At 40.1% G+C, this 17839-nt stretch overlaps 2 protein-coding genes across 3 annotated transcripts in view; both read left to right on the top strand.

Annotated features, from left to right (window-relative positions):
* LOC107400468 (uncharacterized) overlaps positions 1-3718 on the top strand; it is a 37250-nt gene extending 33532 nt beyond the window's left edge. Inside the window, 2 exon segments of the mRNA XM_076558935.1 lie at positions 854-1172; positions 1174-3718. Coding sequence (XP_076415050.1) covers positions 854-1172; positions 1174-2460 — 1606 coding nt within the window. The 3' untranslated portion in view covers positions 2461-3718.
* Positions 3719-7952: 4234 nt separating this feature from the next.
* LOC102915466 (uncharacterized) overlaps positions 7953-17839 on the top strand; it is a 43276-nt gene continuing 33389 nt past the window's right edge. For both annotated transcript variants that reach the window (XM_076559029.1, XM_076559030.1), the window contains exon 1: positions 7953-17839. This exon is cut by the window's right edge. The gene's annotated coding sequence lies outside the window, so the exon portion shown is untranslated.

The raw sequence follows: 17839 nt of genomic DNA, 5'->3' as shown, positions 1-17839 counted from the left end.
CCTTCCATAGCCATACCACATGTTTGTGGAAGGACTACTAACCCCGCCCAGTGCACCAAAGATAAGTATACAATCCCTGGTTGCTGGGTTCCTTTGTCACTGATGCAATAAGCCAAAGCAAACTGAATTAATAAACCCAGATTTAACAAAAAGGACAGCACAAAGGAGAGCACTCTCAGGTGGCTCTCAGGAAAGCAGGAGAAAGATCATGAGAGCACCCATGGCAGATGTATGGACTGGGTCTTAAATAGCTGGTAGGCATGGTCCCAGACATCTCTGGGGGAGGAACCACGGATGGCGGGCTTTCTGCCATGGGACTGCTTGAGCAGGAGATTTCAAACAGTTTGAAAAAATGTTAATGTGTCCTGAACTTTTAATGTAAAGCAACTGTGAAAATAGGCATAGCTTTATGAGGATTATTAAATTGTCACAACACCATATACTCCAATATCAGGTAGCTGATAACTGTTTTCAAAGCATTCCTTTGAGGACAAGACAAGGAAACAATGCCACAACAGATGTCACAGTTTCAATCATAGCCACGTAGGAGGCATGTTGTTGAACTGTCCAACCAATTACCATCATGCCTTCCGATTATCATATCATTGATGAGGGCATTAGTGTATGGCCAAGACCTTTTGTAAGCAAACCTTTGGTATTAAAGCTAGCGTTGCTCATATACTTGTAGTGAGTGATTTAGCATAGTTTAGTGAGAGAAGCACTGTATGAGATTGCAGGAGGTTGTCTTGGTGTAGAAACACGAATCTCTATTCTGCATCTGTATAACACACAAAATATTCGACTATGAGAATGCAATGTGAAAACCCTTTATTTTTTTATCTTCCTTTCCCAGGTGTGTCATCTGTCACTCTGGATACAATCCATGGGGGCATAATGGGTATGGAAAGAAGCATTGTACTTCTGGCACTCTCAGATCAAATGGAAGATATGTGGTAGTCCCCACTATGAGAAGACACGATGACTGTGATATAAGTTTACAATTACTTGGTTTTCCAACTTCAGTGGGAATACACCAACAAACTCTCATTGGAGAAAAACCTAATGAGTACCAGGAATATGGAAATTCATCTCTCTCTACTGGTTCACTGTGCATATGTAGTGTGGCTCACAGTATAAGAAAATGTTATAAATGCAATCAGTCTGGTCAGACCGAGTTCTTCAAGTTTTCTTCAAAGATGTGAAAAATCTCATGTGGGAAGAGAAAATAATGATTGTGAGTCACCTACTAAAGGCTTTAGGCTTGACAGGCATCGTCAGTCACACCAAAGAACCAATAACGAAGAGGCTCTCCATGAATGTAATCAACATGATAAACCCTTTATATCTGATTGCTCTTTAGAAGAACACCAAAAAATTCATTTTGAAGGAAAACCCTATGAGTATAATCAAAGGAATAAAGCCTTTGCATATGACAGTCTTCAGCATCAAGTACAGAGAATTCAAACTTCAGAGAAATGCTGTGAATGTAATCAATGTAGTAAAGACTTTGTACAGATGAGTGATCATCACAGACATGAAAGAATTCATACTGGAGAGAAACCGCATGAATGTAATCATTGTGGTAAAGCCTTTGCAATGAAGAGTTATCTTCTCAACCATGAAAGAATTCATGCTGGAGAGAACCCTGGTGAATGTAATATTTGTGGTAAAGCCTTTGCACAGAAGAGACGTCTTCAAAATCATGAAAGAATTCATACTGGAGAGAAACCCTATGAATGTCATCATTGTGGTAAAGCCTTTGCATCGAAGATTTATCTTCACAATCATGAAAAAAATACTGGAGAGAAACCCTATGAATGTAATCAATGTGTTAAAGCCTTTGCATTGAAGAGTAGTCTTCACAAACATGAAAGAATTCATACTGGGGAGAAACCGTATAAATGTAATCAATGTGGTAAAGCCTTTGTACAGAAGAATAACCTTCTAGGTCATGAAAGAATTCATACTGGAGAGAAACTATATAAATGTAATCAATGTGGTAAAACCTTTGCACATAAGATTTCTCTTCAATGTCATGAAAGAATTCATACTGGAGAGAAACCCTATGAATGTAATCAATGTGGTAAAGCCTTTACACAGAAGAGTTATCTTCTCACCCATGAAAGACTGCATACTGGAGAGAAACCCTATAAATGTAATCAATGTGGTAAAGCCTTTGCATTGAAGAGTCGTCTTCACAATCATGAAAGAATTCATACTGGAGAGAAACCGTATAAATGTGACCAATGTGGTGTAGGCTTTGCACAGAAGAATACTCTTCAAAGACATGAAATAATTCATACAGGAGAAAAACCCTATGAATGTAATCAATATAGTAAAGCCTTTGTACAGAAGAGTAGCCTTCTAAGTCATGAAAGAATTCATACTGGACAGTACCATATGGATGTAATCAATGTGGTAATTTTAGATGTAAGCTGCCTTGTGGGTGCTGGAAACTGAATTGTGTTTTCTACAAGAGTTACTTGCCTGGAGTCCAGTTTCATATGGGTTCAGGTCCCAAAGAATAGATAGGCATCAGTAGAGGAAGGAGACTGCCATGGTCTGAGCATGAAGCATTATAGCAGCTGCTTTTTTGAAAAATGACTACACATTTTATGCTCTATAATTGAATCTTAGTTTAACTCAAGCAGGTTAAAAACAGACTCAATGATTCCAGGATAAAAGCAGCTATCATCATCATTACAGCATTTTTCCTGGGGCAAAAAGTGATAAATTCAGCAAGTATCTTCATTCCTTATTGGATGTAAGCCCATTGTTTCCCTTCATAGTTGCTTTTATCCTAGGAATTTGGCGTATCCAGTTAGTAAACCTTTAACTTCTGTTTTTGGTGTAATCAGGGGAACATAATGGGGCTTCTTGTGTGGGAGTAGGCATAGTAATCACATTATGTGGTTCCATGGTGGTGGGATTTTTTCAAAGAATTTTGTTTAAAGAGACTACCTTGCCTATGTATATGTTCCCCTCCTCCAGTGTAGCCAGCAAAATAAATTTCCCACAGTAAAAGGCATAAGGAAACTCCATAACATATAGTGAGAATTATTAAAATTGAAATAAAAATGATGTTGGAGAATTAAGATTGACAAAGAGGAAATGCTGGAACTTTGTCAAACAGCAATGGTCACTGTGCAGTCCATACCAGGTGGTAAACTGCTAAACAATTTCTCATCCTTTTTTATTTCTTTTAAGATTCATTTTATTATTGTTACCTTTGTGGGTCCACATGAACAGTATAGTTTGAAATCAGATGTCAGCCTGTGTAACCCAGTTCTTCCTTTCTACCATGTGGGTTCTGAGGACCAGACCAGGTCCATCAGTCTTGGTTACAAGCACTTTACCTCCTGACTCATGCCATGATGAACACTGAGCACTGACATTTTTTTTTTGTTGTTAACTGTTGATTTGTTGTTTGTTTGTTTGTTTTTTAAACAGGCTGATGAAGTTCAGGCTGACCTTGAACTTCAGACCTTTCTGCTTCCACCTCCAGTTACTGGGATGATAGGTTTTACTTCTATGCCCTGTGTATGCAGAGGTCTTTTGTGTGTTGAGCAAGTATTCTATCCAATGACCACCATTTGATATGAAAACATTGATATAACTGAGTTTTTCATATACAGGTCTACACTGAGAACCTACCTCAAAACCAAACCGTAACTGCAAACACAAACTTTTGTTAAAATAAACTGTGTGTTTGTGTGTGTGTGTGTGTGTGTGTGTGTGTTGAGATATAGTCTCTCTCAGGTGCCTATACTGCCCTGGAACTCACACTGTAGCCCTTGAATCCTGCCCCTTGGCCTCGGCTTCCTTAGTACCAGGAGAACAGGGCTGGACTAGGGAGTGAACAAGCCAGAGCACAGAGTGGACTACCTGTGTGTCCTGGGGCTCACAGGTAGTAGCCAGAGGTGCTTGACAAGATCAGAATATTTCTAGGGTTGGATTATATTCCAGAACCTTGCTTGAAATGGAATGCCAGCATTTCAGCATGGAAGGATGGGAAGAGGCCCAGGATTCAATCCTCTTTGAGGTCGAGGTGTCCTGAGAGTCTCATGTGGGTTAGGGCCACAAATGCAGTGTGAGGCATTGCTTTTGAAGAGATTGATATACACTACCAAGACCATGGTCATGGCTCAGTTGTACCTTCAGTGGCCTCATATAGATGGTGAGTAAGCATGCCAGGGCTAGAGCTGTGCCCAGGAGTCCCTGGACAAGGACAAGGAAATGGTGGAAAAGAGACTTCCTTCTTGCTCACTGGTAGAGCACACTAAGCTGAGATTACACAAAATTGAAAATCCTCCGAGGTGGTAAAGTATTGCAGAATCCGTCCACTTCTCACATGGGAAACTGAAACAGAGAAGGAAGGCAGTCATGGCTAAAACAATTCTGGGTATTGTTCTAACTGGTTATTGTAACTGTGATAGCAAGTGTGGTGCACTTACATCTGACTGAATAACAGGCATAGGGTCGGGAAGTCACTCAACAAAGGCGAAAGACAATAAATGGACAATTAGCAGGATTTGAACCCATGTATCCCATGTGTACTCTTATAAAGTTTTTAAGACTGCATCTATTTATTAATATAAGGAGGAGGGCATGCATGTGTGGGAATCAGAGGATAACTTACCTGATTCCATTTTCTTCTTCAACCATGTGATTCCCAGGGAAGGAACTCAGATAGAAAAACAGGCTTGGCAGCAAGTATCTTTACCACCAGAATCATCTCACTAGCCCTCAGTTGTATCATTTTGTGTGAATGTGCATGTGTGGAGGTCACAGGTCAATATTGGGCATTTCATAATTGATATTATTCTCCAAGTTGACTTTATGGGTTATTGGGTATTGAAAGGCATCTCCAGACTCTAGAATTCCTGAAGATGTGCCATTTGAGACCCTAAGGACAGGGGAGCCATTATGGCTTTCTGTCTGAGCCAAATAGACAAAGTGTTTGCTAATCTGAAGTTCAGACGACAGTGCCTGGTTTATTTGTGCTGTGAGTACACAGGGCCTTGAGTCATTAAAAGATAATCTGTGTTTTTGATTGTGGTAACAAATCACATCCTCATAAATTCATGGCTGTATTGTCCACATATTGCTTTAATTTTCCTGTTTGTTCTTCTGGCCCTATATATTCCACCCCTTTTGTACTTTGTTTTACTTGAGATCAAGTTCAAATCCCTAGAAGCTGAATATTTCCCCCCTGAAGAGGCCAATCTGTATGCTATGATTTGAAGAACATCAAAACATGATCTGTTATCCTGTCAAGGGTAACAAAATAATTGTTTGAATTCTTACCTTCCCAAACATTTAAATGAGGAACATTTTCAGCACCTGGGGTATTCAAACACAAGTTCTGAGTTGGGTCATCTCCTGTCCTGAATCTGGTACCCAGTACCAAGCTTTAGTGAAGAGGTCCCTGGTTGCATCCTGGCTCAGGATGGCCACTCATGAAACCCCTGGCCCCTCCAGATTACAGGACTTGCCAAAGAAGCCTTTCTGCTAAAGGACACTTTGAAGGTGCAGCAGGTTATCCTGGCTAGCTCTTGGAGGAGAAGGCACTGAGAGACCAAATGTCAGTCTTGCTGCAGAGAATCTAGTTGCTACTGGCTCTGTGGAACACAGTCAGGTGACAGGACATAGAGAAAACTGTCTCTGCAAAGAGGAATAGCTTGCTGGATCTAGCCTGGGCCAGGTGCCTCAGGGACATGTCCCTGCTGCAGCCATCTATGACCACTGAAATTTGGGGTTTAATTTAGGTACAGAGGTGTGTGGTTGTGTCTTGCTATAGATTCAGCTTTTGCAAGCTCAGGGCTGTTGAGACAGCTCAACCATTCTGTCTCCATCATTCACCTCTGCAAGATAAAGCCTATCAAGGACTCTAGGAGTCCAGCCCCTTGATAGTCCCCTCCCAGGGCCCGGGAAGAATATACCACCACCTGATAATTGCTCTTTGATGAGAAGAAATGAATCTATGTACACGAAACTCCTTAGTTCATACACTTGATTATTCTGTGATAATTCTCTCTCTACACAGCTTCTATTCTGCTCTCATGTTTAGCTCCTTCCTTGCCTGATTTCTCTATATTTGTTTACTGTCCCCTCTGGGTTCTATCTTAATTCCTTCATCTAGTTCTGTCCCTTCTAGGTTCTCATCTATCTAGTTCTTTCCCCTATCAGCTCCTCTCCCGTCTCCTGTCTCATCTGGCTCTTCCTCATCTTGTTCTTCCCCATCTGGCTCTTGCTCATCTTCCATCTCGTTCCTCTTGTCCTCTCTTCTAGCCCTTCAATCAAGTCCTTCCCTATCTCAGTTTGTTCCTCTCAAGTTTTTCCCATCTAGTTCTTCCATTCTCTTTTCTCTTCTCTCCTGTGCCCTGGAAGTCCCAGTATATAAAGGGAGGGTCCGAGCTAAATTGTGTAAAACTATTACTTAACGTCCACCTCTCCTAGGTGATGTCTCCTTGTGGAATTTACCATAAGTCAAGAGATTTGTATGTGGGCTGTTATCATTGTTAATCCACCTGGGACTAACAATGGGCACCCACCTGGGTGGTGTTTCCTGTAGTCCTTGAAAGTGGCTAAGGGAGATAATCTGATTCCAGAGAAAGGCTTCTTTTAGTCCTTCTTAGGGGAAAGTCAATTGGAAAAACTATGAAGGCACACATGATTTTCATAACAGAAAACAGCTGATATATAACAAGTCAAGTAACACCAAAAACTCTTTGGGATTTGGCTTCCTCTGGAGGAATTCCCTTATTCCTGCAATATGACTTTGCCATAACCAGCTGAGTTCTTATGATATTCCTGCAGCCCGCAGCAGTTCCCCTTTTTCCGTTTAGTTCAATTTTTTTTTTCTAGGACAGTGAATATGTAGATAAAATTAAGTTTGGAGATTTCTGAAAAGTGATAAATAATGATTAATTAACATTGATATTTAATCAATATTATAACTATAATATATATTTATAATCAGTACTCTATATACATGCCAGGCTGAGGATTATTTTAACCATCTAATTGTTATAGCTGTATATAGGTAGAATATCTCTCATTCTCAAAAAGGGAGCAGAGGAGTAACATAAAAATCTATGAATACTATGATTGTGACTTATGAAAAAGAAATGGTTAGTTTGGAACACTAACTCTATTAATCTTTGGTTAGTGGTATTGATTTGGTTAACCTGTATTTTAAGGAGGCATAGTTAAGGAGTTACCTGAGCTAATCCTAGTCCTGAACATCTGTGGGACCAAGGCTGCAGCTGAAGCTCTCCTAATTTAAATTTGTAATCAATGCAATATTAAATTATTAACTATGAGAGAACAGTAATAACCTGTGTCAGGGTATACATATCAAGACTTACATGCATACAATTCAGCATCATGGGCAGAACTTATACAATTAATAATAGAGCATTTTTTAAGGGCAGTCCAGCCCCTGGGCTGGAGAGTTCAGTTCAGAAAAAGGGGAACGTGACAAAGGGGCCTGTAGAAATCTCTCATGGTTACTTCCTGCAGATATGGGGGCGAAGCTGGGGGTCTTGAGGCCTGGGGTGCAGTAAAAACCCAAGAAGCGCAGGCTGTATCAGGCTCTGTGAGGCATGAAGTGTAGCAGCAGAATGTTCTGTCTTGTGGGCTGGAGGGCATCATGATGCAGGGCTGGGCAGGACAGCACATCGTTGTGGGCTGGAGTGTGGGGTGCAGACCTGCAGCTAGACAGCATGTCCGTGGTCCAGAGGATGAATTGCAGCTGGAAGTAAATATATGTATTAATGGTAAAAATGCAGCTGAGGAGTTTTAAAGATGAGGAGTTTTTTTTTTTTTTTTTTTTTTTTTTGGTTTTTCGAGACAGGGTTTCTCTGTGTAGCTTTGCGCCTTTCCTGGGACTCACTTGGTAGTCCAGGCTGGCCTCGAACTCACAGGGATCCGCCTGGCTCTGCCTCCCGAGTGCTGGGATTAAAGGCGTTAAAGATGAGGAGTTTTAAAGATGAAACTTTTCTCATAGGTGTACCTATGGAATATTAAATGCATGGTTAACAGATGAGAGAAGGGGATACCAGGCCAGGGAGAGGGAAGGCTCCCCACCACCCAGAGAAGAAAAAGAAATTTTGTAAGCGGGAGATTAGAACTGTAGTTAAGTTGCATTCCTCCCAATCCTTGGCTTGTGAGCGTTGGCAAATTTTGATCTCTGAAGCTTGTGAGAGCCTTCTTAATGGAAAAAATCTTAGACATGTTAGCAATATAACAGTGGTTAATTTTGTCAGAGCAAAATTACGAATCCTTGGAGCCTCAACAAAACATCAGGATAGCCAGAGAATGAAATCTGAAATGTGTCATTTATATATCTCTCAAGTCTCATTTACCTTTTTTGATAAAAATTAATAAAATGTATTTAGAACAGAATTATTACTTCTAATCATATAATTTTTATATCATTGATGAACAGTTCGTCAAAAGGACCTGGAATTGTATCAATTTATTTATATTCAGCACTCAATATTTAAGAATCTAGAGGTAAATAACAGCCAGTATTCAGACTGGCAGCTTTAGAGCACCTTTGTCCTGCAGTGGCCTAGTATATGGTGTGACCAGGCAATTCAGGATTCATAAAGGCAGGTCAATGTCCTGTGAAGACATGTAGGCATATCCTCCTCCTGACATTATGAAAACATCAGGACCTTTTCAAATACCAGTGAGAAGATCACAGAGGCTTAGGTGTAACTTTGTGTTTGGGTCTGGGGGGAATAAGGAATGCCTGTAGTGGGAGATATGAAAAATCAACCACCGATTCTTAAGAGCTCTGGAAATGTATGTAAGACCGTTGTCTATGTATGAGCTCTAGGCATTCTTAAAATTGAAAAGCTGTAAAATAAATGGTGTATTATTTTTTATTTCATAACCAGTAATCATAAGGATGTAAGCCTCGTGGTGAGCTTCCATAGGGAGAGAATTTGTAATTGTTGGACAGACATAAGAAAAGGTACTAATATGTCCTGTAGAGCTATCTGCCAATATATAGACTCATTAGTTTCATAGTTTGATATAACTATAATATCATCTGTGTAATAAATGTATTACAAGATATATGTATATACATACACACACACACACACACACACACACACACACACACACACACATATATATATATATATATATATATATATATATATATATATATATATATATATATATATATATAATTAGGTTGGGGGACTGTGAGGAAGCTATAATTGACATTTAGTTCTGAAAGTTCATCTGTATGGATAAAATGAGGACTGAGGAGCTTGAGGTGCAGGCTGTGGACCGGGGCCTCACGGATGTCTTTGCTCAGCCTGTGCCTGGAGGCAGAGTGAAGGTGATCTTATACCTGTGCAGGATCTTCAGGAAGCCAACCTTGACTAGAAAGCTGTTGTCACTCTCCTGAGTAACCATGGCCACTGAGTCATGCAGCTTTTCATTCCCTGTATGTTAAGTGTTTAGTTGGTTTAGAATATTTAATTTCCTGAACCCAGAAGGCCATATCACTGGAATCCACACCAGCAGCTCCCTTAGGTGCTACCCTGCATGAATCTGAATTTTTTTTTTAGAGGGTTGTACAATAATCTTAATTTCTTTAGTAAAGTCAAGATCAACCTTTACTGGGACAATTTTTATACCTTGTAAAGCAGAGGAGCTACAGCCTATATTTATCCCCAGTGTCGCTTCTGGGGAGGTCCACAAAGACTCTTGTGTTATGGCATATAAGTCCATTCCTAAAGCTTATATATCTCAATAAAAAATTTATCCATAGATCTAACTTAGGCATGCATCCTCAGTATCTCTAGGTTACTACTGAGATTTATGTATCATTAATAACATATCTAGATGTTTATGTGTTACATTGATCTATCCTAATAACAGGCAATTCATATGTCATAAGTAATTTTTTAACTTTCCTAAACATTTTCTATATATAGACCTTTATATCCCTATAAAAACTTTATATCCAAAAGCATCTATGTATTAAATTTGTCAGGAGAAATAAGTGATTGATTATTGAGAATGTAAAGTGAATTTCTTTTAATTCAAGAGCAGTAAAGGGTCATTTTGAAATCTGTTAGGTGAGCTATCTTTTACTTGAAATTGGAAAGTAAGGCAAATTATCTTTAAACCTGGTAAATGGAAATATAATCTAAATTATCTCAAAGCATAGTTTGGACAAAACCCTGGCAATAAGGGGTATGGCCGTTTTGTCCAAAGTGTAAACTTTTTAAATGTTAGGGGGCTAAGTAATGAATTGATTATATGAAATTTAGCACACTTAGCAGGCATATAAATATGATTTTGTATACATTAGAGAATCTGATCATTTATGATGATCAAGTTTAAATTTTATCCTAATAATTATCTCTAATAGGTATAGCTTAAGTAAAACTTTTCTTTAACAGTTTACAGTTTAGGTCGGCCAATCATTCAATAAGTTTTATTTCTTAATTATCTTTAATTAAAGTAAACTTATTCTTAACAATTTACAAGTTAGTTGCCCTTATAAGCTTAGAACTTTGGTTTTAAAATAACTGTACTGAAGTTATTTTAATATTGAAACAGGAACTCTCATTCAAAAATATAGTATATTAGGAGAGTAACAATTTAATAAATCCTTTAAGGTGTATCATGAAATGAGATAAGCACAGTAAAAGGCCCAAACTAAAACAGAGGAGAAGGAATTATTTTTTAGCAGTTGCAGCCGGTTTGTCCAGTCTGTATCAAGCGGGATAGCCACCAGGAATGGCAAGGTGAGGAGATGGATGGAGAGGACTCAAAGGCCCAAGTGAGCTGAGATGCAGATAGCAGATAGTTAGGTTCAGAGAGAAGCAGACAGATGTTTAGGATTCCAAGCTCCAAACGTCTTCGGGGGTCTGATGAATCCATACAGGTTGTAGCAGGGCGTCCCCTAACCAGGACCTGTTTTTTTGAAATAGGTTAACTGAAGTTCTTGTACTTGGCCGAGATTTTTGTAAATTACCAAGAACTTAATAGTCAACCCAGAAAGAGGAAAGAGAGAGAAAGGGACACTTTTTTAGGAGAGCTGGGAGTTGCCCTTAGTTTTTAAACCAGCTCTGGCTGTGAGGCTTGCATTATTATTTAAATGAAGGCCACTGGAATGAGCTCCTAGTTGGCTGCTGGAGTGAGAAGTTTAGGGCTCAAGTTAGCCATTAGATTCCAATAGTTTTAGCAAAAAAGACTGTAGCAGGCCGCTGCTGCTACTATGGAGACCATAGTGAACTTTATTAGCTCTGGTTTATGCTCTCAGGAGGTCTGGTAGTGTGAGAACATCGTGTTACCTCCTTGTAAGACCCTGAATGAAGTAACCACAGGTTTCTCCCTAAAAGGGAGGGGTTAGCATCTCTGCTGCTGGTCATAGTCTGATGGTAGTCGATTTCATAAGGTTGGCAGCTTTTAGGGGTCTCCTAAGTCTTTCCATATGTTTTTTAGGAGGCCTTATGGGATTAAGATAGTCTGTTTCCTTATTTAAGCTTGTAAACTGACTGGAGTTGACTGAAATGCCTTTTGTCTTAATCCTGTGTCCTGTAACGTCTATCAGAAGCTGTTTCTCTTCAGACTCATTCTGACTATTTGGGTGGGGGGGTGTTATTCATAGCTACTCACCGCTCCAAACAGGAGTGGGGTGGTCGGTGTCCCCGGGATCTGCAGCATCCTTCGGTGAGGACTGATTGTAGCTGATACTCCAGAGGTCTCCAAAAATCGTACCTCTGTGAAGCGATACCTCTCTCCCTGGATGTGCCCCAAAACTTACTTCCTATCAGTCCCCTGAGTACCTAAACAGTTAAGTCTGTGTGTGGCACCAGGTATCAGGGCCTAAGGGGGTTCAGCCCCTCGATAGTCCCCTCCCAGGGCCCATGAAGAATCTACAACCAGCTGATAATTACTCTTTGTTGAGAAGAAATGAATCTATGTACATGAAACTCCTTAGTTCATACACTTTATTATTCTGTGATAATTCTCTCTCTACACAGCTTCTATTTTGTTCTCATGTTTAGCTCCTTTCCTGCATGATTTCTCTATATTTATCTACGATCCCCTCTAGGTTCTATTTTAAGTTCTTCATCTAGTTCTGTCCCTTCTAGGTTCTCAGCTATCTAGTTCTTTCCCCTATCAGCTCCTCTCCCATCTCCTCTCTCATCTTGTTGTACCCAGATCGTGACCCCCAGAGAGACCACCAAAAACAAGCATACCAGAATGCAAAAGCAAGGTTTAATTCTGGATATCCAAAAGCAATACAAGCCTAGGCAGGGACTTCGTCCAATACATCCTACCCAGAGGAGGCTGGAGAAAACGCCCACCTGTCTGTAAGCTCAGCTTTTAAAGGGAAAAGTCACAAGGTTACATCATTTAGGGGTGCTAGTATGGATACAATTCTGATTGGCTCGCTTCTAGGGACTTCTAGAAATTACTTCTAAGGGAGTGGTTGCCCACTACCATTTCTCATTGGCTGCCCTCAGGTGGAGGCATTTCTGTGGTCAGTTACCCTGGAAACCAGGGAGAAGACATTCCATAGTCTGGCAGGCATTACCTCCTGACTATCTTGTGACTCTGAACTTCTACACTTCCTGATTTCTGGAATCTGAACTGACTGGTTTCAGTAACTAATGACCTATTCCCAAAAGGAGAAATCTTAGGCCTTAAATTTAGGGTGAAAGCATTTTGGTCTTATTTCTAATATGGCTCATTTTGGTCTCACAATCTAGCTCTTCTTCATCTTGTTCTTCCCCATCTGGCTCTTCCTCATCTTCCATCTCGTTCCTCTTGTTCTCTCTTCTAGCCCTTCAATCTAGTTCTTCCCCATCTCAGTTTGTTCCTCTCAAGTTTTTACCCATCTAGTTCTTCCATTCTCTTTTCTCTTCTCTCCTGTGCCCTGGAAGTCCCAGTATATAAAGGGAGGGTCCGAGCTAAATTGTGTAAAGCTATTACTTAACATCCACCTCTCCTAGGTGGTGTCTCCTTGTGAAATTTACCATAAATCAGGAGACTTGCATGTGTGCTCTTATCATTGTTAATCCACCTGAGACTAACAATGGGTGCCCACCTGGGTGGTGTTTCCTGTAGTCCTTGAAAGTGGCTAAGGGAGATAATCTGATTCAAGAGAAAGCCTTCTGTTAGTCCTTCTTAGGGGAAAGTCAACTGGGAAAACTATGAAGGCACACATGATTTTCATAACAGAATACAGCTGATACATAACAGGCCAAGTAACACCAAAAACTCCTTGGGATTTGGCTTCCTCTGGAGGAATTTCCTGATTCCTCCAGTTAGTGAATTTGCCATAACCAGCTGAGTTCTTATGATATTCCTGTGGCCCACAGCAAAAGCCTTAGGGACCACCTTCCTCAGCGTGCTCGGTGATCACCAGGACTCCTGTATTGAGAGATCAGCCTGGACTTCTCCAATGTTGCTCAGCTAGCCCCATCTCACCATGACTCCCTACACTCTCCCTGTGATTCCCAGACTCTGCAACACTTCACATGTTACAACTTCTGATGTGCCACCAATATCACAAGTATACACCAGGGTGTGTAAGCTCACTGTGAAAGGGAAAAATAAACAGCGTGGAACATGGGGGTGATGGCAGGAGGGTGGTAGATGGACTTAGTAGATAGTTTTGAGCTTCTGGACCAAAAGTCAGTTATGGCAATGAACATGAGTACAGTGCAATATTTAACAAAGGCAGGGTATGTTGTGGATAGAACATTCTGCATAGAATGCCCATCAATTTTCTAGAGATAATTTAAAAATGTCTGAGCCTTCTGGAGTATGTGGAAAGAGTGGCAAAGGCTCTCATTGTACTACTGAATTGAGATCATGAAGGGGCAGACAAGGTAACCCTTTGACGTTGGGAAATGTTCTGAGTGGGCCTTTTGGAGGCCCCAATATCAAATTTGATCCAATCATTATCTGTCAGTATCAGAACTCCCAAAGTTAGATTAGACAGTGGTTTATTAACTTCAGATTTTTACATGTCCATGAGAACAGACAATAGGTACAGAGAGATACTTTATAGTACAAAGAACTTCTGAATTGAATTAGTTTGCATATATGTGCTATTTATTCAGTCTTGTGTAGATCATTTATTCTTTATGGTGATCTTTTTTTATTTTTCTGTTGTTGATACGATTTACAGTTAGACATTTTATTGGACTTTTGAAGAATCTATAGCTCAAATCTGTACTGACATAGTAATGAAGCTTTCTGTGTACAGTCATGGAATTCTATCCTTTTATCTACTTCCTTGATTCTTTTAATTACTAATTTATAGTTTTACCTACAGGTACTTGTCACATTTCTATGTTTGCCTGGCTGTTTATCCATGGTGACATATAATTCATTTGGGGTTAGTGTTTTTAATTTGCTGAATTTACTTATTTTATTTCAACTGTATGGGTGTTTTGCATCCATGTATGCATGTTCTCCACGAGTGTTTGGTGTGCACAGAAGACAGAAGAGGGCATCAGATCCTCTGCAAGAAGTTGTAGGCATGATTATGCATCACCATGTTCGAACTGGGGATGAAACGTCTTCACCGAGAGCAATATGTGGCCTTCACTGCTGAGCCATTTCTCCACTCCTAAACTTGACAGATTATCAGAATTGTGTGTGTGTGTGTGTGTGTGTGTGTGTGTGTGCGCGCGCGCGCGCATGCAGAATCTCACCGTGAAAACTGAGTGTTCAGAGAGTTGAGGTTTGATTAAAATTGGATGTTTGGGCGCTGGAGATAATTCAGTAGGTATCAGATTGTCATGTAGTCAAAGATTGCTCCCTTTCATTGTAAATCTCCACAAGAGTGACCACAAATAACCACTGTGTAGAATAAATACTAGTCTGTCTTGAAATCTCGTCTCCCAATGCCGTTAATCTAAACCTCTTCTATTTTGCCTCCTTCAGAAAGCAGGGCCCAAAGTGGCCGCATTCTTTGTCATAATACCACTGGAATGGTCTCTATGGCACTTACTGATATTCTCCACTAACTTCTCTTGAGAGGACCATCATTGTCTATATTTGTCTCTGCACCACTGCCTCCAAGCTCTTTCTAATATGGCCCACTATCCCTCCCTTAAAACATTCAGCCACTTTCTTAATCCAAAGTGCCAAAGTCCACAGTCTACCAACAAGCAGCATGGTCTGGCCTGTCTCAGCTGTACCCTGTTCCCTGCACCAGTTTCTGGCTCAGTGTTTTTTATTGCTGTGAAGAGACAGCATGACTAAGACAAGTATTTTAAAGGAAAGCATTTCATTAGAGTTTCAAATGTTTGTTCTATTATCATCATGGTGGGGAGTGTGGCAGCACCCAGCCAGCCATGGCAGCTGACACTTCTCCATCCAGATCTACATACAGCAGGAAAAGAGAAAAGCAGTGGGCCTGGCTTTGGACCTTGAAACCTAAAAGCTCACCTCCAGTGATAGACTTACTCCACCAAGACCACACTTTATCCAACAACACCTCACCCCCTAATTCCTCCTTAGTAGCATCACTCCCTGATGACTAAGCTTTCAGACACATGGGCTAAGGGAGGCCATTCTCATTCAACACATCACAGTACCTCTCTTTTTTATTGCATTTTTTTTGTACATAGGTCACCAGTTTGTGTTTCTTACATTTCTGATGTCTCTCAGTCATTAAGAACTTCTTTTGATTTTCCACAAATGGTTATTTATTTCTTTTTAGAGCAAGTTGTCAGGTAGGTGTCTTAGTTTGGTTTCTTTGCTGTGATGAGACCACATGAAAAAAATACATATTGGGGAGATAACAGTTTATCTGGCTTACACTTCCATGTCATCAAAGGTAGTCAGGACAGGAACTTGAACAGGGCAGAGACCTGGAGGAAAGAGCTGATCCAGAAGCCATGGAGGGGTGCTCCTTATTCTATTGCTCTCTATGACCTGCCAAGGCTTCTTTCATATAGAACTCGGAAGGACAACACTTATATTGTCAGCAGTTGAGGCAAGGGTAGTTCTTTGCTCATTAGGCCATTTTGTACCAAGAACAGAAACTTCCAAATGGAAATGTCTTAGAAGCCCGATGTTCCTTTGGGATCAAATTATTTCTGCCAGGAGCAATTGTGTCTCATGTCAACAGAATTCTGTTATTTAAATGCCATCTTTTGTAGGTCTATGAAGTGTTTGAAGATTACCTGTCCATCCGACATATGTATCTCTAAATCTGGATAACCTAACTAACATAACAATAGACAGGACAAGCATAGGTGACTCTAAATCTCTAAGTCTTATCCACCTAAATACACTAAGGACTAAGGCTTCATGTAAACAAGCGAAAAGGTCTATAAGCAAATGTATAGTAAAGGATGATGACTTCAAAACTGTGACAATACACAAGATATGTATAACAGAGGTAGGAATGTATAGTGCAATATGCTGTGCTTATCTCATTTCATGATACACCTTAAAGGATTTATTAAATTTTTACTCTCCTCATATACTATATTTTTGAATAAGAGTTCCTGTTTGTATATTAAAATAACTTCAGTACAAACTTAATATTTTTAAGGCTAAAATGATGGGTATAAAACAAAAGTTCTAAGCTTATAAGGGCAACTAACTTGTAAATTGTTAAGAATAAGTTTACTTTAATTAAAGATAATTAAGAAATAAAACTTATTGATTGATTGGCCAACCTAAACTGTAAACTGTTAAAGAAAAGTTGTACTTAAGCTATACCTATTAGAGATAATTATTAGGATAAAATTTAAACTTGATCATCAAAAATGATCAGATTTTCTAATATATACAAAATCATATTTATATGCCTGCTAAGTGTGCTAAATTTCATATAATCAATTCATTACTTAGCCCCCTAACATTTAAAAAGTTTACACTTTGAACAAAACTGCCATACCCCTTATTGCCAGGGTTTTGTCCAAACTATGCATTGAGATAATTTAGATTATATTTCCATTTACCAGGTTTAAAGATAATTTGCCTTACTTTCCAATTTCAAGTAAAAGATAGCTCACCTAACAGATTTCAAAATGACCCTCTACTGCTCTTTTATTAAAAGAAATTCACTTTACATTGGCTATTCTCAATAATCACAGAGCACAGGCAGCAGGCAGCAGAAAGCTTGCAATGAGTCTGGCAGGGAGCGGCTGCACAGCTGCTACTTCGGGGACCCAGGGTGCCGCTGAGAGGGCTAGGCGGCCCGTGAGCATCATGGGGCCTCGATGCAGCGGTTTCAGGACTTCAGCTGGCTCACAAAACTGTGGAGTAGAGGCTTGGCTGCATGGGAACTAGGCATGGCTTTGTGCTAGAGCGGGTTGTGAGCACTGTGGGGCCCAGACATGGCCGGCACGTTCTGGCTGGGCTCCTGTCTGGACATGGGGCAGAGCTGGCAGGAGCCAGGAGCCTCAAGGACCTCAGTGTGGGGGCTGGTAGAGAACTAACTGCCCCTCCAGGGTACAGCTGAGGAGTGACCTACAGGTCTGTGGGCCCAGCCAGGACATGGATCTTTATATCCCTATAAAAACTTTATATCCAAAAGCATCTATGTATTAAATTTGTCAGGAGAAATAAGTGATTGATTATTGAGAATGTACATGAAACTCCTTAGCTCATACACTTTATTATTCTGTGATAATTCTCTCTCTACACAGTTTCTATTTTGCTCTCATGTTTAGCTCCTTTCTTGCCTGATTTCTCTATATTTTCGACTGTCCCCTCTAGTTTCTATCTTAATTCCTTCATCTAGTTCTGTCCCTTCTAGGTTCTCATCTATCTAGGTCTTTCCCCTATCAGCTCCTCTCCCGCCTCCTGTCTCATCTGG

This window comes from Peromyscus maniculatus, chromosome 22, assembly GCF_049852395.1.
Source record: "Peromyscus maniculatus bairdii isolate BWxNUB_F1_BW_parent chromosome 22, HU_Pman_BW_mat_3.1, whole genome shotgun sequence".
Classification (NCBI taxonomy): Eukaryota; Metazoa; Chordata; class Mammalia; order Rodentia; family Cricetidae; genus Peromyscus; species Peromyscus maniculatus.
This window is presented reverse-complemented; position numbering and strand designations above follow the sequence as displayed.